At 42.9% G+C, this 23,029-nt stretch overlaps 2 protein-coding genes across 18 annotated transcripts in view; one reads left to right on the top strand and one right to left on the bottom strand.

Moving 5' to 3' along the window:
* The first annotated feature begins 1,397 nt into the window (after positions 1–1,397).
* On the top strand, positions 1,398–15,581 carry nacc1a (nucleus accumbens associated 1, BEN and BTB (POZ) domain containing a). Of its 2 annotated transcripts, none has more exons than XM_086056077.1 (8): positions 1,398–1,946; positions 6,235–6,388; positions 7,093–7,365; positions 8,575–9,202; positions 9,329–9,496; positions 10,238–10,343; positions 10,447–10,544; positions 10,640–15,581. In XM_086056077.1, exons 2-8 carry the CDS (start codon positions 6,263–6,265, stop codon positions 10,948–10,950), a joined length of 1,710 nt encoding a protein of 569 aa, XP_085912203.1. In that variant the 5' UTR covers positions 1,398–1,946; positions 6,235–6,262; the 3' UTR covers positions 10,951–15,581. The 2 variants fall into 2 exon arrangements, with proteins under 2 accessions (XP_085912203.1, XP_085912202.1); XM_086056076.1 differs by having other exon boundaries at positions 1,399–1,946; positions 9,326–9,496.
* A 5,209-nt stretch (positions 15,582–20,790) lies between these two features.
* cacna1aa (calcium channel, voltage-dependent, P/Q type, alpha 1A subunit, a) overlaps positions 20,791–23,029 on the bottom strand; it is a 65,832-nt gene continuing 63,593 nt past the window's right edge. For 15 of the 16 annotated variants that reach the window (XM_086055914.1, XM_086055903.1, XM_086055906.1 and 12 more), the window contains one exon: positions 20,791–22,084. In XM_086055914.1, the coding sequence (XP_085912040.1) occupies positions 21,293–22,084 (792 nt within the window). In that variant the 3' untranslated portion in view covers positions 20,791–21,292. The remainder of the gene's footprint in view (positions 22,085–23,029) is intronic. The other variant, XM_086055915.1, reaches the window with a different exon arrangement.

The following is a 23,029-nucleotide window of genomic DNA, read 5'->3' as shown; positions in this document are numbered from 1 at the left end:
TAGATTGGTTATTTATACAGACATAAGTTAATTTGAGCAAGTTTGTAATTTATGATGTGTGGATCAAACTGGTAGCCAAGAAGTAGCTCTCAGTTTCAAAAAGGTTGGTGACCCCTGGTGTACATACTGTGTCTACACACACTCAGGATTTTATTGGGCTCATGCAGTTGTCTTAAGATGCATGCAAATATGTATCGAGATGTTCATGTACAAACCCCAATTGCAGTGATTTACAAACACTTCCTACATGTATAATCTCACACTGCAAATACTTTTGGCACATTGCTCTTGCAATTTTTGAAACCAAACATATAAACCAGATGACACAGTAAATCCATAGTATACTGGTTTATTTTGTTGCTTTTAGTAGGCCTTGACAAAAATGCCATAAAAAGTGGATACAGGGGTCAATCATGTGCATTCTGCTATCTAGTGAAAGCGCATTTAATGTTTCATGTGACAATATGTTTATGTCATAGATAGAGGAACAAAATGTTTTTTTTTTTAACAAATACCGAAGTTTTCTATTTTTCAGATCAGTTAAGTGGAATTGTATAATTTCCTTGAGGCCCACCTGTCACGGCCACAGTACTCTGGCTGGCCTAGAAGATATTTTATATCACACTCACTACTTCATCTCTTGGAATGTTGTGTACATCAACTCCAGTCTGCTCTTCTCATGGAATGTGCTACCTTTTCAGATAAAAAGACATGGACAGAGACATGCCAGGCGGACCAATGTAAACATTAATAACAGAGCTGCACAATTATGAGATGAATAAAAAGGGGTGGATTTTTCCTGCTAAATTCATATCACACAAACGCAGTATTAATCAGAATACCGTTTATAGACTATAGGGGGCAGGGGGCACTTTTTTGACTAGACTTTCTCTTTAGTACACGGTGTGAACACTTTTGCCGACTGTGAATGACGGCAAAAAAAAGTGGGACCCATCTTTTTTAAAGAGTGTCAGCATTATGTTTCTGCTCATTTCAGAGTTTGTACGTCTTCGTTTTATTTTGCTAGAGTCTTTATTTGCACAAACAGATGCACTGGTCTTCCATGCATGGGCTTCAGTGTATTTTACGACTGTTATTATTGGCAGACATAAAACTAGAGGCCCCCCAAAATGACTTTTTTTCCAGGGTTAGGCCGGCATGCTCGTTTGCTCATGATTCTGAGCCTGGCAAACATGGGATGGAATGACACGCTCGTCTTCTTGACGCCGGCGCCATCAGGTTTGCCGTGTTCCGCAGTCACCGGGGATCCCGACAGTCGCTATCGAATTCCAGTCGAAGGGGGCGAGCGAGCGTCTCGTGTGCAGGAGTGATGCGAGGGGAGGGAGGTGGAGAAAGGGGGTCGTCTCAGGATCCAGCGGCGGCGGCGGAAAAAGAGGAGGAGGAGGAAGCCAAGTGGGATGACCGGGGAGGGGGGTTCGACATGTGGGAGGGCCCGTCTGCGCTTCACGTCAAGGTTGCTACCGATGATGACGGCGAAGAATACGGCTGATACGGGACATTTAAAGTTCAGGGGAAAGTAGGGGACGAGTCTAGGTTGCCACGACTCCCCCCCCCCCCCCCCCCCCGCCGCCTGTCGCTAACAAGGCGACGCGGCGAAAGCCCCGCGCCGTGTTGCTCTTTAATTGTCACAAATACGGCAAAATGCGGCGGCGGTGGTCAGGTGTGCGTCAAGAAGACAGCCCTCGCTAGCGGCTCTTGGGAAGAATTGCTCGTTGTTGTGTGCCCTCCCCCACCCCCGCTTGCTGCCGCACTGGTTCCGTCTGGCTCGCGCTCAGCTGCTGCGTGTCCCGGGATGACCTGTTGATGTCGGTAGAATGGAGACTGGCAGGGGGAGCGATTTCCCCCATCACCAAAATATTTAAATAAGCCACATTTGGGTGCTTGATAAGCGACGTCGCAGCCGAGCTACCTCGCCCGCGTTGACAGTAAGTGGCATGCGTGTGTTTGTGTGTTTAGGAGTGTGCGCCGTCGTGGAAATGTTTGATATTTGTTGGATTGAGTGTGCACGAGGTGGATGGTGAGCCCAAAATATTTAACAGTTAGCTTTAGCCGTTAGCCACCTCGACAGGCCCGCTGCGGATTGGGGAGGACGATGATCGGCTCTTTCAGTCCCACGAGACTGTCGCGACGAATTAGTCATTCACGGGGGGCTTTCGGGGGCCCATTTGGAATGCAATCTGACCGCACGTCGGCAGCGAGGGCAACCTGGCGCTCGCCGGGCTCTCGGCTGCCAGCCCGTGCCGCCTCCCTCGCGACGCCTCCGGTGCCAGCCGACAACCGAGAGCCCCTAGCCGGCTGGTAGACTGGCACCGTGTGGAGTCCTCGTGTGCCCCTGGTTACCCAGCATCCCTTTCGGGTTAAACATCAGCGCGGATGCTTGTGTAGAATGTCTCAAACTGTATGTGGTTTTTGACTGCAGGAATAACCAGACGCGTCTGCCATAACTTGATGCGGGCACATGAGAACCAGGAAATGCCTGCAGAAAGTCAGCATTGTGTGCCAGCTGCAGCAATGACTCCACAGTCCAGCGGTAGAAAAAAAGGCTTCATTTTAGACGTGCTTACTGTCACAACACAAATGTACTGTTTGAAAAAGCATGCAAGTCATACATGATGGAAAGATCTTAAGTGTGCTTCATGTTTGACACTTTTCCAGCAAGCCTGGGTGAGCGTTTTGATTTAAAGTTGATTCTGAACACTTGGTTTAACGGAGGGCCGACCTGGGATGATCCTTCTATTCTCTTCAATACTCGGTTGCCCCTCCTTGGTGCATAAAGACGCATGCACGCTCCGTCACATCTCTTTCACTGTCAGAGCAAACTGTGCAACCCCATGGCCCCTCCTCTCCATACCCTGTGTTTGTGTGTCTTCATGTGCAAGCATGTGTGCTCACTGCGGCTCGCCAATCCGTAAACAAGCTGTATTGTCCGTGTGCGAGTCAGTGTGCCTTTTGTGGGTTTGTTTGAGTTGGTGTGTGCGCATCTGTGTTTTAGTATGAGGGAGAGGGAGCTCGAGTGAGACAAAGAGAGCATTTCTCTTTACCCTGGAGCTTGGCGAAGTCCCAAATGAAAGGCTTTGGATATGATGGGGCTGCTCTCACCAGCCCTCACTGGTCACTCCCACCATACAATTCATTTCGTTTGGTTTTGACATCAAAAGATGAACATGATGAGACCTGGGATCATTTCAGCTTTTAGCTCCAGGCATTTACATTTGCATCTGATACACAATTTACGAACTAGCATTGTTCATGAAGCACAACATTCTTAGGTTTAGGTAAGCAAAAGTATTGAAACAGTCTTAAAATGGATTAAAGTAAATAAACAATCATATTTAAGAGCCGGTTTGTTTGCTCGCAATAACTGTAGCAGCCCATTAACTTCACCAAATGTTTGTGTCCTTCTTTTGTGATGCTTTCACTGGAACTTCTCTGTTTTTGTTTGTTTTGGGGCATTAGTCCATCCTGTCTCCTTCTTAGCAGTTAATATGCAAGCTCTGTAGGGTTTAAGTCTGGAAGACATGGTCAAACATAAACCTTCTTGCCCCTGATGAATTCTTTTGTTGATTTGGCCGTGTTTTGGGTCATTATATTGTGTGATGAAGGCTCTCGGAATTGGGTTTATTTCCATTTTCATTCAACGGACAGAATGTGTCTGTAGATTTCTGGATTCATTTTGCTCCATGCTGCCACCATGTGTTACATGAAGAGTAGTGAGCTCATACCAGAAAAAGCCTCCACAATTTTACATTTTTACATCTCACATTTTATGTGACGCACTCAGGCAAACTGTCCACTTTTTTTTTTTATCACAAAATGGATTTGTTCTTTTAATTTTGGCAGAAAATCTGTAGTTAAATTAATTTTTTTTCACTTCCACTTAACAGACTTTTCCCCACCCACCGTAACCTCTTCAAACATTAAATAATAGTTGTATATGTATATAGAGTTACCATGAGCATCTTTTTAGAATGGATGCCTTGATGATCATTTGCTGCCAAATGTTTTTTTTTCCACCCCCAGGAAAGTACACATTTCCTACAATAATCACATCTGTTCACAGTCGCACTCAATCATTGCTTAGCGATGTGTTGATAAGAGACGCAGCGAGCAAGCAATGCAAAGTTAAATTAGCTGGAGATGCTTCAACTTGCAACGAGACAATTTTAACTGGGCCGGACAATTTAGCGGAATATGCTTTTGATCCATCTTTCTTTTAGTATTTTTGTTTGTTTGTTTAAAGTTCCCCCAAACCTTTGGCATTTTCTATAAAAACAATCAAATGCTGGGCCAATTTAAGAGTGTACATTTCATATGGCATACATTTATATAGTTTGCACATCACCAATAGCCTTCTGAGGCAATTTGCCTCGTGATGAAAATGATTTTGACACCCCTGCTCTAAATTTGGCTGGTATAAAGATTAGACGAACATTTCCATTTAATATGCAGGCAGAACTTACTTTTTGTTCAGTGAAAATACAGATAATCTGTAGATTGGATCATACATAAGTGTTTATATACAGAGGAAAAGTATTTATTTAGTGACTTAAATGTCCAGTGACTGGCCTACAGTGGCTTTGAAAGGGTGCAGTGCAAGATGTGTTTTCTTTTGGATGTTTGGTGTACAGTGAATAGAATCATGCTATGTGCCGTTTGTCGAAGCCACACACACACACACACACGCAGAGAATAATAGCACATGACCCAGTTATCTAAGGACACTGGATTTTATGGCTCATAGAAGACAGAACATAAAACAGGCTTTTCTTTGAGCTCCGGCAGTGACGGCTCCTGAGAGGCCGACGTGACATATAGGATTCATGGAATGTAGATTATCCGCCAAATCTCGAACAAATATCGCCGTTTCATGGGCTAGAGAAATGTCTTCAATAGGACTGTGTGAAGAATTGTGTGTGCCAGATAGCAAATGTACAGTGAAGCTCCATTTATTACCTTCCAGAACAACTCGTGATAGGTGAAAAACCGGCATATAGAGAGACCATACAAAAAAAAAAAAAAAAAACAGTTTTACCTCTCCCACACATTAAAGTTTTCTTTGGTAGAATGAGGGAAAATATAATAAGTAGTACTTTCAAAGTAGAACTTTAGATCTCTCTCTTGCTTGCCAAGTTCTGAAGTTTAGTGCAAAACTGTCACATAAAACAAAACAAAAAAAAAAAGTGATATTGAAACAGCAAAATGTTTAAACAAACGGCATATATGTACAAATAAATGTGAATGATTGATTAACCACAGTCCACTATCTTAATGTCTACGTAATGTGAGATGCCATAGAAACGAGCATCGATGTTATGGCAATAATAAACCTGCCGAAAACTGCTACTTTTACGCAAACAGAGCCGCATCACATAGAATAGACAATCGTTGTACGTTTAAACAGCAAAATGTTTAACCGGAGCATATATTACTCACAGGCATATATTCAATCTGCGTAGTAGGGGACCTTCTCTGCTACTGCCTCTTTTAATTGTGCTGTATCTACATTCAGTGGGAAACATAGCGACAAGAGCGGGACCACCAAATACTGTGTAAACAAATTGCTTTGCTTTAATTGATTGCTTTGCACCCCCTCGAGTTTGCAGCTCACTAAAACACAAAGCGCAATAGAAAATTGATGATTACATATATCACTGTCATCTTTGCAAGTTTGTTGTGTTTTTTTTTTTTTTTTAAAGGTCTGAAATGCAAAAAAAGTGCCTAGGGTTGTCGATGTGGCTGTTTTGTCGAAATTAAAAGCTGTTGCAATGTTTTGTTTTAGCAATATCGTAATAATACTGAAATCACCGATGATGTAGTGGTTCACTCACCTGAGTTTGATGTGGGTTCACTTCCTACTCACTGACGGTGAGTGTCATTGTGTACGTTCGAGTGTCTGTGCGCCCTGAGATTGACTGTCGACCGGTCCGGGGTGTATTCTGCCTTTTGCCTCAAGTCAGCTGGGATAGGCTCATCCTGATCTTGAACAAGATAAGTGGTAGAGAGAATAGATGGATGGTGATAATACTAATGACCGTGACAACTTTGGTCACTATGTTTTTTTTTTTTCGCTTTTTTTCTCTCTTCAATATTCGCAAACAATTTTTGGGGGGCGGGTGTCAGGTTTCCCCTGCATTCCCAATCCCCTGCGAATGGAGTGAGTCACACTTGTATGCATTGAAAATCATGTCTATTTTTGTGTCTTTTCCCAAACAGAGCCTTTGTTGGTGTGCACTGGCGCACCATGGCCCAGACCCTCCAGATGGCGATCCCAAACTTTGGCAACAACGTTTTAGAGTGTCTGAACGAGCAACGTCTGCAGGGCCTCTACTGTGACGTCTCCGTGGTGGTAAAGGGGCACGCCTTCAAGGTAGGGGCTGTGCTTTTGTCCCTTTGAAAAACTTCCACAAGGGATGGGAATAATAAAAATAAGTCGTAACTAGTTTGTGGCGTGAGGGAGAACGGCACAACTCCGCGGGTAGGATCGGTTTGACACTGTTGGAAGGACAAACATGGAGACAGACGATTAGAAGACTGAGAGTCGGATTATGTTATTCCTTGATTGCAAGCTCACACACACACACAGATGGAAAGTGAATAGAGTGAGTTAGGCAAGTTGACAGGCTAGGAAAGTTGCAACGTCAGTATCTCTGCATCACTTTTTTCCTTCTGCCGGGCTGACCGTTTCATTTCATGTTAACAGTCATGCAGGTCTTGCTGAACATTAAGTTTCAGGTCTAAAAAAAACAAACCAAAAAAACATGAATTAACTGCGTAATGGATCATTAATTTAAGGCAGCAAATATGAGAGCATTCTAACCATGTTTAAAACAATGTCATGTCCACTGTCCAGTACGTTAACTGTGTCATCTGTTTGGCACCACAACATACCATTTTGAGTCAGTCCTCATTCAATAATTTTCCCATTAGACCGTTTTGTCACTACAACCAAACTATAAGTATTTTTTGGAATCGGTATGCTTGACGTGTATAGAAATGATCATCAAATTGTCAGTGTTTTTTAAAAAAAAAATTTTTTTTTAGACTCTAATCCGATTCCTTCTTTTGTTCAAGGCTCACCGTGCTGTCTTGGCTGCGAGCAGTTCTTATTTCCGGGACCTTTTCAGCAACGGCGTCAGTAGCGGCAGCTGTAGCAGCAATGAGGCCAGCCCAACGGTGGTGGAGCTTCCACCGGCTGTGCAGCCCCAGAGCTTCCAACAGATTTTGGCCTTCTGCTATACCGGCCGTCTGAGCATGACGGTGGGGGACCAGTTCCTTCTAATGTACACTGCTGGCTTCCTGCAGATCCAACAGATCATGGAAAAAGGCACTGAATTCTTCCTCAAGGTAAAAATCTTTTATTTTCGACTTGGTGTCTTGTGAAGTCTCTGAAGTGAATGTTCAACTCGCCAGTCTGGCCAAGAATTGAGATGAAAACAGGAAGACATTTATTCTCAATTAATAATCCACATTATGTAAGAGCAAGATTTTAATAGTGTGGACTCTCTGACCGCCGGTAGCTTTATGGAGAATTTGTTATAACGGGATTTAATCTTCTTTGTAAGTCTAGTGCGAGGAAAGCACTGAGTTAACACGCTACTTAATCTGTTAATTAATTGCAGTGAGTAATGTGGCTGTTTACAACACGCCTTATTTGCAGTGTTTGGATTTTTCATTATAGTTTTTATTTGGCTTTGACTTTAGTGTTTTTTATTAAGTAAGTTAGTTTTAATTAGTTTTTAGAGCAGGTTTGTTAGTTTTTATTACTTTTTATTTTGTCGCAAATGCTTTGTTTTAGTTTAGTTTTGTTGGCTTTAGTATCAGTTTTAGTATTAATTTTGTTAAATATATGTATTTGTTGCGTGAAAGATCAGAAGGTCAGTAAGTATTGTGTCATCAAGTAAATGAAACTACAATCCCAAATGATTGTCTGACCTTCCTTCTTCTGTATGCACAATAGCAATACCGAAACAAATGGATTTAAAATGAACCCCAAAAGCTCATGTATGACCGTAATCGCCAAGAATGAAAACAAAGGCCATTTGTGCTATAATTATAGTTTGAGTTAGTTTTATAAACGTAAGAGTTTCAGCTAGTTTTGCTTTTTTTTTTTTTTCTTGAGCAAAATGTCTTTTCAACTATATTTTCAACTTATTTCTTTGTTTTCGCCAGCTAATAACCTTGCTGTTTTGTTAGTTAATGAACACTTTGATAGCCACACATACACAATCAGATTAGCTTTGATCTGCCTTTTCTGTTACGACTTCTATGATGTTGGTTGATTCATTTATTCAACCAGCTTCAATAAGTGAAAACAGAACAGTCACTACAGATGTACTTGAGGAATGCTCAGTTTTACGCTATCGCAGCAGTATTATGCAAATCATTTTTGGCACCAACTTTGTAATGCATTTTGTCAACCTCTCCATATTATATACAACATATTTTACTTGCAGCTTTTTTTTTATTTTTTATTTTTTTTTCCCAGAGATTCTGCATCTGTACCCACTGTCCATTCAGTGCTAACGCAGAATTTGCGTATCTGTTCATCTTCAGGTCTCCTCCCCCAGTTGTGACTCCCAAGGTCTTAACGCAGAGGAGGCTCCACCGTCTGAGCCTCAGAGTCCCGTAACACAGACCGGTACCGGTGCAGCCCGGCCCGCCGCCTGCTTGACGCCTCTCCCGTTAGTGTCGCGGGTGAAGACGGAGCAGCCTGCGAGCCAACCGGAAGCCGCCGCTCATTCAGTGGTCTGCACACCCGTCGCCAAGCGGCTGTGGGAGGGTGGCAGCAGCCGCGACGGAGGAGGAGGGGGCTCCGGGGCGGGAGGGGGCGCCAGAAAAGCAGCGCGCTATTCCCAGGAGGCGGTGCGAGGCAGTGCCATCCAGAGCCCCGGAGCGCTGGGACTGGCCATGGGTATGGGCGCCACAGCGACCAGCCTGGCTGGCATGGTGGCAGGTGGCGGGCTTAGTGGTAGCGCAGGCACCAATGGGACCTCCGCTTCCGCCGTGGGCATGTCAGAGGGCGCAAGCCCAGGCACCCTGAGCACCTACGCTAGTGACTCACCCATCAGCTACCACGATGATGAAGAGGAGGAAGAGGGCACAGAGGACTGTGCTGAAGAGCAGTACAGGCAAATCTGCAACATGTACACCATGTACAGCATGCTCAACATGGGGGCTGCAGGTAATAGACTCGACCTCTGATTAAATCTGAATTTGTCCAATATTTATGTAATGATGATGGCTGGTGTGTAAAATGGTGTGTGGTTGCCGCTTAGCTTCTAATGTTTCAGCATTGTTTCCTCAGCAGCCGGCGAGCGGGTGGAGGCTCTTCCTGACCACACGGAGACACGGGGGCGTATGCGTGGCCGAGACCTCACTTGTCTCCCGGCAGAGCTTATTGCCCAAATCGGCAACCGCTGTCATCCCAAACTGTATGAGGAGGGAGATCCCGCTGAGAAACTAGAGCTGGTCTCAGGTACGCGTGTGTCTAATCCATATGTACAACATTCCCCCCCCCCAAAAAAAATGTTGGGGAAATTGGTATCAGAGTGTTATCAGACGAACGGTATAGAAGTGGACATGCTTGGAAATGTGTTGGTCGAATTATGTTGTCATGCGCGACCAAAATATAACGATGAATTTCCCTTACCTTTTGTGAGTTGTCTTCACAAGGGAATTTTGAACAAAATGTCCTTGTGGCAAGAAATAGAAAAAAAAACACTAAAAGTGTTGACGAACGTTTTGACACAAAAATGATTTGATCTGATTTCAGTCGAATGGAACATATAAAACAGTGGCCCCCAACTTTTTTTCTGCCACAGACCGGGTAATGCAAGTTTATACCGTTTGTGGTGCGAGTGGGGTCGAATACGTCTGTTGGTTGTACTCTTTTACTAGCGATATTAGCAATAGCGTGACGCGACGGAGATGCTAGCTTGTTAACATTCGTGTGCACTGCAGGGACCACTCAGAACACATAAACTCAAAGAATATTACAGTGCATTTAATATTTGCGTTTACGCGACGGAGACAACTTGCCTTCGCCGTCAGCGGGTGGGTGTGGGGGTCCCGGTCCAGAGTGGCCCGCGGCCCGGTACTTGGTGGTTGGGGACCCTTGATATAAAACACTGAAATTGAGAGGAAAAAAATCTCACATTGAAATGGTTCAGAGTTGATGATCATATGAACTGGTGTTTTTCTGTGTATGTGTCCTCAGGTACGTCTGTCTTTATTTCCCGGGCCCAGCTGATGAACTGTCATGTGAGTGCTGGGACAAGACATAAGGTGCTGCTGAGGCGGCTGCTGGCCGCCTTCTTTGACAGGTTGGTTCCTCTGCCCACCTCTTTGTTTTGATGCTTAAATCAAAGTTTTATTTTTTGTTTTGTTTTTTTTTCTCTTTGGCTGTCCAATCACACATTCACTCAGGAATACGCTGGCCAACAGCTGCGGAACCGGCATCCGCTCGTCCACCAACGACCCGAGCCGCAAGCCCTTGGACAACAGAGTGCTGCATGCAGTCAAATGTGAGCACATAATATGTTGTGGTGTGCCACAGTTGAAGTCTGACCGATTTAAAGAACCAGCCACGCTAACGTTGCGTTTCTCTTCCTCGCCTCAGTTTACTGCCAGAACTTTGCCACCAGCTTCAAAGAGAGCGAGATGAACGCCATCGCCGCCGACATGTGCACCAACGCCCGGCGAGTGGTGCGCAAGAGCTGGATCCCCAAGCTCAAGCTGCTGATCGCCGAGAGCGACGCCTACTCCGCCTTCCTCTCCGACGGCGTCAAAGCGGAGGACGACACTCTGGGCGCCGACCCGGCGTTCGACCCCGCCTCCCTGGAAGCCTCGGCCTCGGCCAGCGCCGAGTCGGGCGGCTCTTCAGGTGAATCTCTACCGGGCGTGAGCGGGGATGTGGGAGCGTTATTTTGAGCGTCGGGGGACATTTAGCGACACGCGCGGCAGTATTTCCCCAGTTGTGCTTGCCTCCTCACTCTCTCACATGTGACTGTCTATGCTACACCGCTGCGGTTGTAACCGGGACATGGAAACGACCTTTGCTTTTCTTTTCAGACTGTATAACGGAGCTTCTAGAGGGGAGGGAGAGCGTGAGGGCACTCAGCTGTCCTCTGCCTCTCCTTGTCCTTTTAAGGTGTGTAAGCACATTGGTTGTTGCATATTAAATACATTCCCAGTAGTGCTGGTGGTACGAGTTGATAGCCGAACCTGAGGAAGGAGGGTGCATGGCAAATTAGTCACTTTGTTATGGAAAGCCTTTGTGGCATTTATGTCATAGACTTGATATCCAGCTGGAAGTCCATGCACTAGTTTTGGCCGATTAGTATGCAATTAAACCTAGTACCTACCTACTGTGGTACACTAGTAACACTGCTAGGCCCAATTAGTAGGCTTGTGTCACGCACTAATACCTTCCTTATCAAGGATATCGAATAAATGTTCAAACGGCTTTGATATCCTTGTTTTCCATCTTAATTTCCATCTACTAGTAAGACAATTCAGCACAGTAGTAGAATGGTGTGGATTACGAGTAGGGGTGCGCATCTCTCCGATAAAAGATTCTATGCATGTCGATTCTTTGGGTATGATACGATATGAGACAAAGAAGTGTACATTTTTAAAGCGGAACCATTGGATTTGGTCAAATCAAACCCGATTTTCCGATTCTAATCGGTTTTAGTCACACCCCTACTAGTAATGATTTTTCCCCCCACTACTAGTGCCACTTTTGGCCTACCAGTACGACCTTAAGATGGAAATCAAGGATATCAAATGAATGCTCCAACAACTTTCCAGAAAGCTGTCTTAGCTTTAAAGCTCTATCCAATTTATTGGTCGATTGTATGTACTAGACGATTCAGTGCACTAATAGGACTTTCTTATTAGTAACGCTTTTTCCACTACTGCCTTCTACTACTGTATGACATTTCTACCCACAAATAGGTCAAATACATGTTACTATGGAGCCAAAACTGTTCACCAGTTGACATCTGCACGCCACTACTACTGCGAACGAAGATATTAACTAGTAGTATTTTATAATGTCACTACTAGTAGTACTAGTAGCATTTATCAAGTGAATGCTCAAATGGCTTGATATCGAATAAATGCCAACGTTGGCATGTTAGTAGGACACATTTCCTACTAGTGTGAAAAAATTTATACAACTACTGTAGTGGAATGTACGAACTAGACAGTGGTGGAAAATAGTTTTCTACCAGTTCTACCAGTGTGCAGAATTGTCCTTATCATAGTGAAGGACAAAGAGCGTACTCGTGCATGGACCTTAAACTGGATATATCAAGGCTATTGATTTAAATGCTGAAAGGCTTTCTATAGTTCGTAGTATGTATCGAATGTAAGCGTTGGTGGATTTTTTATTTTTATTTTTTTAACGCCCAGTGCAAGAATACCTACTTGTGTTCCACAAACTCCCAAAATTAGAAAAGCCAGTAAATGTTAATAAATACATATGTATAAAAAATACATAAATGTACGTGTGTGTATATATATATATATATATGTGTATATGTGTGCATATGTATATATATATATGTGTGCATATGTATATATATATGTGTGCATATGTATATATATATATATGTGTGTGTATATATATATATATGTATATATATGTTATATATATATGTGTGTATATATATGTTTATATGTATATATATATATATATGTGTGTGTATATATATTTCTATATATATATGTGTGAGTATATATGTATATATATATGTATATGTGTATATGTATGTATATATATGTATGCATACAGTATATGAACTTTGTCCTCCTCCAATTTCATCTTTCACTCATCTTCAAGTTTTCTTGGCCCCCACCACAGATGGTTTTGACCAAATCTACTTTTGTTGTGTTCTACTGTGCAGAGTTTTATAAATATACCCCATCTTTGTTTTCTATATTTTTAGCAAGCTTGAACGGCGATCAGAGAGACTGGGCGCAGCTTTTTACTGAGATGATGCTAATGAAAATTTTATGGTCAACAGGTAATCAAAGATGGTCATATTTTTAGAAGAGAAAGCTATATTTGTACGCGTGCCCAGGCCTGCTGTGACATGCGAGTGAGGCGAGCGGGGACGGGGATTGTTTTAAATTCTCGACGTTTTGTTGAAGGAGGCGGCGACTAATGAGGAGAAGTGCTATTTTTTACAGTAAAAAGTAGCATGATACGGCATCAGAGGTGCCCGTCATGACTTGGTGCAGTCAGATGGAATGGGCAGTGGAACTGCTACTTTTGACACATTTCATCTTCTGTTCATGTGCTAAAAAGCAGGAAGACTGAATCAGCTGGCTTGAGTGTTTTTGACAATGATGTGCAGGGAAGTTAAGGCCCCCAAAACGACTACTGTACTTTGTATTCTAATCATTACGGGTGGGGCAGGTCATATTTATGGTATCATGGAATGTGCCTTTTCAGTGGAGATCAATAAGCAGAATTTTGCTCGGTACGAAGAAACCGGAAGAAATATTGCTCCAGTTCAATTTTCTTGCCGTTTGTGTGTATGCGTGGTTGTGAAGGAGAATCGGTGTTGACACTTTTATTTTTTTGGAGGTCCTTCCATATGAGGCTGGGTGGAGGTTTTCGCACCTTAGGGAGAAGAACCAGCGGTTCGTGCACCTTATTGACAAGTGTTGTGTCGCAATGGAACCCGTTTAGGTAGAATTTGTCCTTTCCTCCCTACAATTTGCACACGGTCCCGTTTTAAGTGGCAAGCCGACACGCCGATGATTTCAATGTTCCTGTTACCGATTGATTTTGTTACTGAGAGCGTGCGGAGTGTCGTACGCGCGTCTTCAGGAAAACCCTCAAAGCACCGACAGGTCAGACACGGCGGTTGTTTTTCCTCAAGTGTTAACGCAAGTGGCTTGCTGTGCTTCTTTTTCATTCCTGGCCAGCTCAACCTCACTTAAATACGCATCACCCTAGTCATCTTTTTTGAAACAAGAATGTGTGTTGTGAGATTTAAAAAAAGAAAAAAAGAAAAAAAAAAAGTGCAAAGAGTGATGCAGTACTTTGGGATAAAAGCAGTAAATAACTACAAAACCTCATACGAGCACTCCACTTACCTCTGCAGAATCTTTTGAAGACTGTTGTGCTTCCAGGTGTCTCGTTCACCTCCACAGCATCAACTGGACTCAACTTTCAAATGCTCACTGGCTTACTACTCTTTTGTCATGTTTTTTCTTTTCTTTTATGTAATTGTGACGTTTTATTGTTGCCTGTTTTGAAATGACGTCAGAGAATTTGGCTTCACGAAAGAGACGTTTGTGATTGAGCTGAAAACCAAGAATTTAGTTGAGGGTGTGGAATTGATAGTGGATTGATTGAATTAAGGCGAAAACTCCCCCAGTCAGCTTTATTATGCTGCGAATCTCCCATGGTAGTATTAATTCCTAGAAAAATCACAATTTCCCATTCCCGGTCAGCTATATTTAGAACAGGTCTGCGGGCCACTCGTGGTCCTTGAGAGGGCCCATTTTAGACAAGCTAGCAAACGAGCGCCAAATCGTGAACTCCATCTCATGTTCTTTTCTTCCAGTGAATCAGCAATCAATTCCACACAATCAACAAAATTCTTACCAATGAGTTTATTACGCTCATCCCCTTTTGTAAGTGGTCAGCGTACCTCCACTGTTGTCTCTAATCTAGTAGCTACTAATCACAGAAATGCCCTTCAGTTTTGCACTGAGTTTTCTTCTTCTCGAACTGCTAAAACCGCGAATATTTGCGACGAGAGACGTGTCACGAATAACGAGGTCCTAAATCAGCATCGCACAGACGCACTGACTGATCCAGATTCATTTCTAACTGATGACTCATTGGCTCACACTGCAGTAGTAGCTGTGAATCAGCACTATTTTCCAAGGAAGGAAGCGTTTGCTTGCTTTGACGTCAGCAGTCCGGGCAGAGTGCAGGATTCGGTCCGTGGCCTCGCCCACTCCAAACCTCAAGGTGAGCCTTTCTGTGACAGCCTTCGTCTTGACTGTGCATCGACTACAAGCTTAGAGAACGAGAGTCCTTTGTTTTCTTTTTTTTTTGTTTTGTTTTTTTCCCCCCCCTCAAAATGTGTTTACACTCCACACACGTAGACCTACACACTTGAACGGATAAGGTGTGGCATGGCATGGAGATCCTTGTGTCACACAACGGTACATATATAAATATGATATATACATGTATAGAGGAATACTGTATATAATGCATAGACACATGTAGAGGTAAGATTGTTTGTTGTCCACTCACAGCATGAGGTATATCCAGTATTTACCCTGAAACGGCGCTGCTTGTTCACAACCCGCGCAGTTCCGGCTTGGCCCCTCGCCCTCCGTGTAAAACCCCGCAGCGCCGCCACCTCCACCTCTTCTTTCTGTGTTCCAAGTGCCAATAACTTTGTGAAAGCCCTGTAACTGTGACCCAACGTTATCGACGGTAATTGCACATTAACAAACTGTAAAATAAAGACATGTCCAAATGGAGTCAATAATGAATATCTTAATAAACTATTTGTAACAAGTTCTCTCTTCAAGTCTGATTTTGTTTTTACTCACTGTGCCGCTGTCGATGTCATAGCTGTTTGTCTGCATGTCCTGAAAAACTTTCTACACAAAACACAGCCATGTTTAATTCCAAGACAAATTAGGCGGATTTGTGCTTTTCTTTGAACGTTTTAACTTTTCTAACCCTAATGCTAGCAAATTGTATGAATACCAGAAGTACACACTTGGGCCAAGAACGTACCTGCTGATGTGCACCAGTTGCGCTAACATGGCTGCAAACAGGAGAACTTTGTTTCAAACGCGCAGTCAGTGTTGTCAACGAAGCATTTTGGTTGCCATTTAGCAAATTCCCTACACATCATGACATTTTTTTTTCAGTTGAATCCTGAATTGCCTGCTAAGAAACAGACAGCAAGGCTTGTCAATTATTTCTTTTTGCAAGCCAGTGCCGCCCTCCTTAGGTCAGTATGCAGAATGCAGGCAATTTCAACTGGCTTCTTTTCTCGAACTATCCTGGTGGCCAAGACTATACCTTTAGTCATTCCACGGAGAGGTCATCCAAAAATGTTCTCTCAGGGCTAAGGCAACGACCAATCACGGCTCAGCTTGTGAAGGTCACATGACCATTCTCAGAAAACAGGTGAGCCGTGATTGGTCATTACCTTAAGCCCAAAGCAACTGTGATGTCATTTTCAGCTGACAGCAAGTGGCAAAATGGCAGCCCCTAAGATGCATAAATAGATAAATAGAAGATGTTAAGATAATTATGGAGTTGACTTCCCAGTTCCGCTTTAATGAAACTAAATCATGTTCTTTGAGCATGTCCAACATTGCCACTGTGTCTCAATGACTATGCTTACATGCAAGGTCAAAATGTGCATTTCTGAAACATCCGGAATAACGCGTTTACATTGGCGAGCAGACAGTTAGTACCACAAATATCGTTGTGATACAAAGACATCAAGCGGGCGAGGATGCTGCGGATAAAAGTACTTCCTGTACTACAAAGACCAAGATTCTTTGCGGTTAGAGCAAGATCTTACGCAGAACACAAACCAATGCTCCATTTGAAGAAGGTAACCTAATCACGTTTACATGACACAATATTCGGGTTAGAAAGAGGGTAACCCGATCGCAAATCATTGTGAGCCAGAAATAACTCTCAGACAACGCAGTGTGCATTCTCTCTGTTTTTTTTTTTTATTGATTTTTTTGAATTATTATTCTTTAGGAAGAGTTCATTTTGGAATTACAAAATGCACTGGTAGAAATCGTGGTGAGATAGGTTGTTAGTGATGAGAGATAAGAGTGTGAAAGAGACAGCGTTGGAAAGAGAGAAAAGGAGAGAAAAGGACGGAGTAAGTGAGAGATCAGAGGTCCCACAGCCAAGTATGATCCAATTTGGTACTTCTCTCCACACACGACAAATATCGGCAAAACACATCATCGTCATCATCATCATCATTGGATCTGCACTTCTTTTCTGTGTTTTTTTTTTCCATATTCTGTGGTGTCTTCAACATTCAACATTGTGTTGTGCCTTGAGCCCGTAACAAGGAAAAAAAATAGACTCTCACCAAAGTGTCTTTTGTAGTTTTGATCCCTTATTTTTTTTTTTTGGTCCTTTTTTATAATCTTTTTTGTTTTCAAAAATAGAAGAAAAAAAAGGTTGCTTTTTAAAAACATCTATTTATATATCTTTTTTCAATATCTATGAATTCATTAGTCTGTTTTTCTTTTATGTCCTGAAGATGACTGTTAAACCCACAGTGTGGCATGCACATAGCACATGCAGTTCTTGAACTAGATATTTTGAAAAGTTTTTTTTTTTTTTTTTCAAACATTTCTATTAAAAAAAAAAACTGTTTTCTTCTCATTTGCGGCTTTACATTGCTCTTTGAAGACTTGGTGTGGTTAATTAGTGTGGCTTTCACTGCAGCATAGACAAAAAAAACAAACAAAAAAAAAACAGATGGTGAGTGATCTTAGCTTTGCAGTTCCATTCATACTGACAACTCACACATGCGTACACACACACACCATTTTTTTATTTTAGGTGTGGACCAATCAAAATATCCACCCAAAGAACACTGTCCCCACAATTAAGGTGGGATGTCAAGGGTTGTGCCACACAAACACGAATAGACTGCAGCACAAACATACACACCCACAACGTTTTTTTTTAGAGGCAGAAAGAATGCAACCAATCAAAAATTAGGAAAAATATCACTCAATACCTCACACATTTGTGCGCTCACACACACGCATACACACACCAAAAGTATTCGCTACATATCTTGTGTGCTATCTCATTCCAAAGTGTTGTGAAAAAATACTTGTCCGTGACATTCCGCTGAGGTTGGAAAGACACTGATAGGTTTATCTTTTTTTTTTTTTTTCTTTCCTGGGGTGCATTCTGTGGTCAATATGTGATAAAACAGAAAATAACAGTTACACATAACGCTAAAAATGCTGACAGTGGTGTTGTAAAATGTTTTAGTTAGAGGCACACGTAGAAACACACAGAAAGAAATTCACTATATACACATAAGTGATACAAAGCGTTGGTGTTTTCTTGGACCACAACAAAGCCCCGACATCTTTTCTACACCTGACTGTGACCTTGAGTGACCTTGTTTACTTGCCTGTGTGGGTTGAATCAGACAAGGCAGACTGGTACTCGTGGCAGAATGAGCTCAAATGTTTTGTGTGTGGGCCGAGGGACGCTATCGTGAAGGTCACAGGTGGAACTGCCTCATTGCAGGATGGGAATTTGGAAAATACCGGACATGTCATGTTTTTTCAAACTGCTTCTGGATCAGAGCAGGCCAGGGCATAAGCAAACTAAGCAGGTATTTGAAACCCCACAAAACTCATTTTTCTACCGTGTGTCCTAAAAGTCACAATATACTTCCTTTTCCTGTATTTCGTTTCAGGTATAATTCGAACATACGCAAGGCCCAAAGCATTTGACAGCATTGCCGTTTTATAAGCCTATCATTCGCTTGCCCATAACTCATCAATAGACGGACAATGGAGCATCTTTGTAAAATTGTTACCTGGCTACTGCCACCATCATCCCAATACCTAATGAAAATTAATGTAATAAGTGTAAAAAAAAAAAAAGTGTAAAAACATTTTCATTCACCAATCAAAGTTAAAACAAGTGCTTTAAAAGATAAATGCTCACTGGCAATTTGGCGGCACGCAATTTTGCAATCGGGCAAGCCATGGGTAAGGGAATAATACTTTTACAATTAGGCCAGAATCATACCTGAAACCAACTTGAAAAAGTGAATTGTATTGTGACTTTTGGGACACCCTGTATAAAACTAATCTGAAAAAAATCAAATGTTGCACAAATGCTAGGTTCATTCTTCTTGGTTCTTTCTATCAAACTCAAAAAATTGAAATACAGTGGAACCTCCAACGTCAATCACCCCTAAGGCAAGAACCAAAATTCTGGATAGATACAAGCTGCACAACAAAGGTCGAATTAAACATAAAATGAGAATTATAATGTATTTTAAACAAGCACATATCTTAGCCTTTAGTCTGCTAGCTTAATGCTAATAATGATACATGATGGGAAATACATATATACAGTATAACTCTAAGTAACTGATGTTTGCTATTACAAATGGCCATGTAAATACAGTACTGTTTATCTGTATGTCTTATACTGCCCCCAGGTGGCTAAGCCGGGCAGCGGCACAATGACAATTAAAAAGATGCATGACAAAAACGTTTTATTTTTTTTTTTAATTCTATTTAATTATGTAATGACTAGGGCTGGGAAAAAATATATCACGATGTGATACTTTTTATGTCGACACCAAGTATCGATACGCTGATGAAGTATCTACACTTTCGATACCTTATGTTATGTTTGGCATGTTCTATAACATACTCTTGGAACATTTGAGGTCCTTAAAGTTGAGTTCTGTAAATGGAGTTTTATTTATTGCACTATTGTGTATAAGGAACAGTTACTGAAACAGTTTATTCACTTTTCAATCGTGACACTTGAATAAATGTCAAATGGCACTTAAGTTAAAACTTTGGAACACATGCCTCAGTTTTTTTAATACATATTTTCATAACATTTAAGCATCGCAATACGTATCGGATCGCAACCTAAGTATCGGGATCCGAATCACACTCTATGTGAAGAGTTAGCAAGTAAACGTCTTGTGTCAGTGGAACTGATAACTGATCTCAACTTTTTTTTTTTTTTTTTTTTGTGAAATTGAAAGAATTTGAAGTCACAGAATAGACTTTGGTCAACTTGGGAGGTTCAAGTCTAGCCTTTAACTGAAAAAAATAATTTTGGGCACCTCACATGTCCAAGAAAATCAATCTCCCATGATGCAATGGGGCATAGCTGCTTCCCAGAGTTTGAAAAGAGGCTAGCAGGGCCATCTCATGCACCGCATTGCATGTATGCACTCCCTTATTATGGTCAAAGAAAACAAGTTTCTCTCCATTCTCCACCTCTCTGTCCGTCAGTTTCCCTCGTGAGTATCAGGAAGAGCTCGGAAATGTTTCCAATAAAGTCGAACGCTGCCACATCCAATTTACCCTGCTTGCCAGTTTATCATTGTAAGATTATCACCGTTGTTAGAAAAGTTCAGAAGAAAAAAGTGCATTTCCATCTGTATGAGTGGCAGGCATTTGGCACACAACATAGAGACACGCAAGCAAAAAAGTCTTTTTTTTCTTTTTTTTTCTTACTTACAATGACACGTGACTTCTCTCTATGACCTTTTTGAGTGAATATGAGGTTATAAAGAGAGGAATGTCAAAAAGGGGGAGAAAGAGAGAGAAACCAAAAGGTAATTTCACCCTCGAAGTGCAGAAACCTACAGGCTACAACAGGAAGAAAAATGGTCCTCCCCCTTACAAACAGTAGATTCTCATTGTTGCTAGTAGTATCTTTTTTTTTCATCTTGATCATTCATGCAGGATCACACAGGGTTTACAAGTCTTAAAAAAGCTGTGTGGGGGTGCAACAGAAGATTCAAGCTTGCGTGTTTTGAAGAAGCGGAAGAAGCAGCCGCTGCAGTAAGAGAAGAAATGCTGCAGGAAACTGGTTTGGTGGTTCAACCCGTCATCACTTAGTTTTTCTTCATCACGGCAGAGGAGAACGTGAAGATTGTTTCCAGGTGGAGGGTGATCTCAACAACCTCGGGTTCGAGCCTACCCAGGTTGACGGCCAATCCCCCCCCCCCCCCCCCCCCCCCTCGCCACCAACTCTCGTACCCACACCCTCTCGCCTCATACAAGGCGGAGGGCTCGTCGTCATTTTTGTTCTTATTTAAAAACAGATGATAAAACTCATCAATATTCAACAGGTGACTGGATGGGTTGGGGGTTGACTTCCTTTCAAGCTAACAATTCAAGCTAGCTTGAGGAAGCAAAAAACCTTTTATGTCTTTTTTGTTTTTCTTTGAGTCGCAACTCTTGACATCTTGTAAGTGGCTGTAGCTCTTGACCAGAGGCAGCATCTCCGCTCCTATTTGTGTCCTCCAAAACGATAGTTTGTCATGTGATGAACCGAACATCAATGCACGTTTGGTACCTCTTTCTGTCCATTTTTTCTGTTTTCCATCTTTGATCGCGTTTGAGCATTCTTGTTTCATTCCTTCCTCCTGACGCCTGGTCAAGCCCAGCGTTGCCGGGACATTCCGAGGACTGGCTGATGTCACGTCAGTCCGCCTACTGTGGGCTAGCACCAGTCGTCCTGCTCCTTCTCGCAATAGGGTTCATGCAGACCCTTGCGGGGTCCTCGAGGGTGTCCCGCTGGGGGCGGGACCTTGTGAGGCCCACTATGTTGGGGTCCATGTAGGTGCGTGGAAGGTGACGAAGAGCGGTAACCGTTGGGTAGGCGACGCTGGACGGGGGGCTGCACTTGACCCTGAAGGGGCCCAGTCAGGGGAGCGGTAGAAGGGGGCACGTGGTGGACGGTCCTCGGTGATGTACGGTTTGGCTGCGGGTGTGGCGGCAAGGGGTGGGGGTGGGGGTTGTTTACGGGGTGTGGCTGGGGTGGTGGGAGGGGGTGCAGGTTGCGTGGCTGCGGTTGAGGAGGAGGTGGCAGCTGGTGGCTGGCCAAGGGGTGAGGGTGGGGGTTGCTGCCTGGCTCATGAGCGGGCGGTTCATGGTGGGGCACGTAGTTTTGGTTGTAAAAGCAGCCGTCCCCTTCGACGGATCCCCCGTCTGTGTCCGCCCAGCGAAGCGGGGGGTGATGAGCCTGGCGGGGCATGCCGTGGTGGGCCGGCGCAACGCCGGCAAGAGGGACCGGACCTTGGGGGACATCAGGAGACAATCGGCGGGGCGCAGGGGCCGGGGCACGGCCTTGGGGTCCCGCAGTTTGTGAGGGCATGGCCTTACGGACTACGGGGGAGTACGTAACGTGGGGGCGGGGTGTCGCGGGCGTCTGAGGCAACTGGCGGCGGCCTCGGCGCGGTGTGCTAGTCCCGGATGTTGATGGAACAGGACTTCCACTGACCGAACTACTGCCCTACACGAAAAGTGAAATAAGGCAAATAAAAAGTACGAACCACAAATTCAACGACAGAACATATAGCCAAGGATGGAAGACGAAGAAGCCAGAAGGAGGAAAGGATATATTATAATAAAAGCACGAGAAGACAAGCACAATAAAAGCACAAGTGACGTGAGTGTGGAGAAAGGTGAAGTATCAGTGCAAGGGATGTGGATGAAAAAGACATGCCATGCAAAGGAGAGAAAACAAGAAGAGGAGGAAAAGGGTTGATTTCCAGAGCATCCTTTGTGGTACAGAATAAATACGTATATACATACTGTATATATCTATACATGCAAGGACTGTAGATATGTTTTATAACTCATACTGTGCAACATTTCATTGCACTTCCAGCTGTATTTTCATGTATGAAAAGTGCTATATAAATAAAATGTGATTGATGTCTGTGGATCATATGTTCAGCCCCAAAAATGTAAAGTGTAATGTGTATCGTCACAGCCAGGTGGAAACCTTGTATCTGTCCAAATATGTTCAGTTCATGTTTTTATTTCAACAAATCGATACTAATGGTCCGTACCCACTTAGTCTCTATTTTTTACGCAATTGCAGCCAATTTAAAGCGGTGAATATAGCAAATACACAAATACAAATACACTGCCACTCTTGAACGCAACTTATGTTTGAGTGTTGGGGAGGTGTGGCAAAACTACTTCCGTTTCCTCGATCTGCAGAAGCTATGTGGCATAATTGTCACCTCTATTCAATGTCTGGGTGCTTTTTTTATACATATATATATACATACGCATATATATATACATATATACATACGCATATATATACACATATATATATACATATATACATACATATACATATATATATACATACATATACATATATATATACATATATACATACACTTTCTATGCTTTCTTACTGGTTGGAAAAGTAAATTTAGAG

Source organism: Filicampus tigris, chromosome 16 (genome assembly GCF_054856515.1).
Source record: "Filicampus tigris isolate MCC_2025a chromosome 16, RoL_Ftig_1.0, whole genome shotgun sequence".
NCBI lineage: Eukaryota > Metazoa > Chordata > Actinopteri > Syngnathiformes > Syngnathidae > Filicampus > Filicampus tigris.
Note: the sequence above shows the minus strand (reverse complement) of the source record. Positions and strands in the feature narration are given on the sequence as shown.

Bases quoted from the DNA above. Each gene is read 5' to 3' on its own strand.
- nacc1a (XM_086056076.1), top strand. From the start codon at position 6,263: ATGGCCCAGACCCTCCAGATGGCGATCCCAAACTTTGGCAACAACGTT. The intron at 9,203-9,325 runs GTAATAGACTCG...TTGTTTCCTCAG, and splicing joins GCTCAACATGGGGGCTGCAG to CAGCCGGCGAGCGGGTGGAG. The intron at 10,344-10,446 runs GTTGGTTCCTCT...ACATTCACTCAG, and splicing joins CTGGCCGCCTTCTTTGACAG to GAATACGCTGGCCAACAGCT.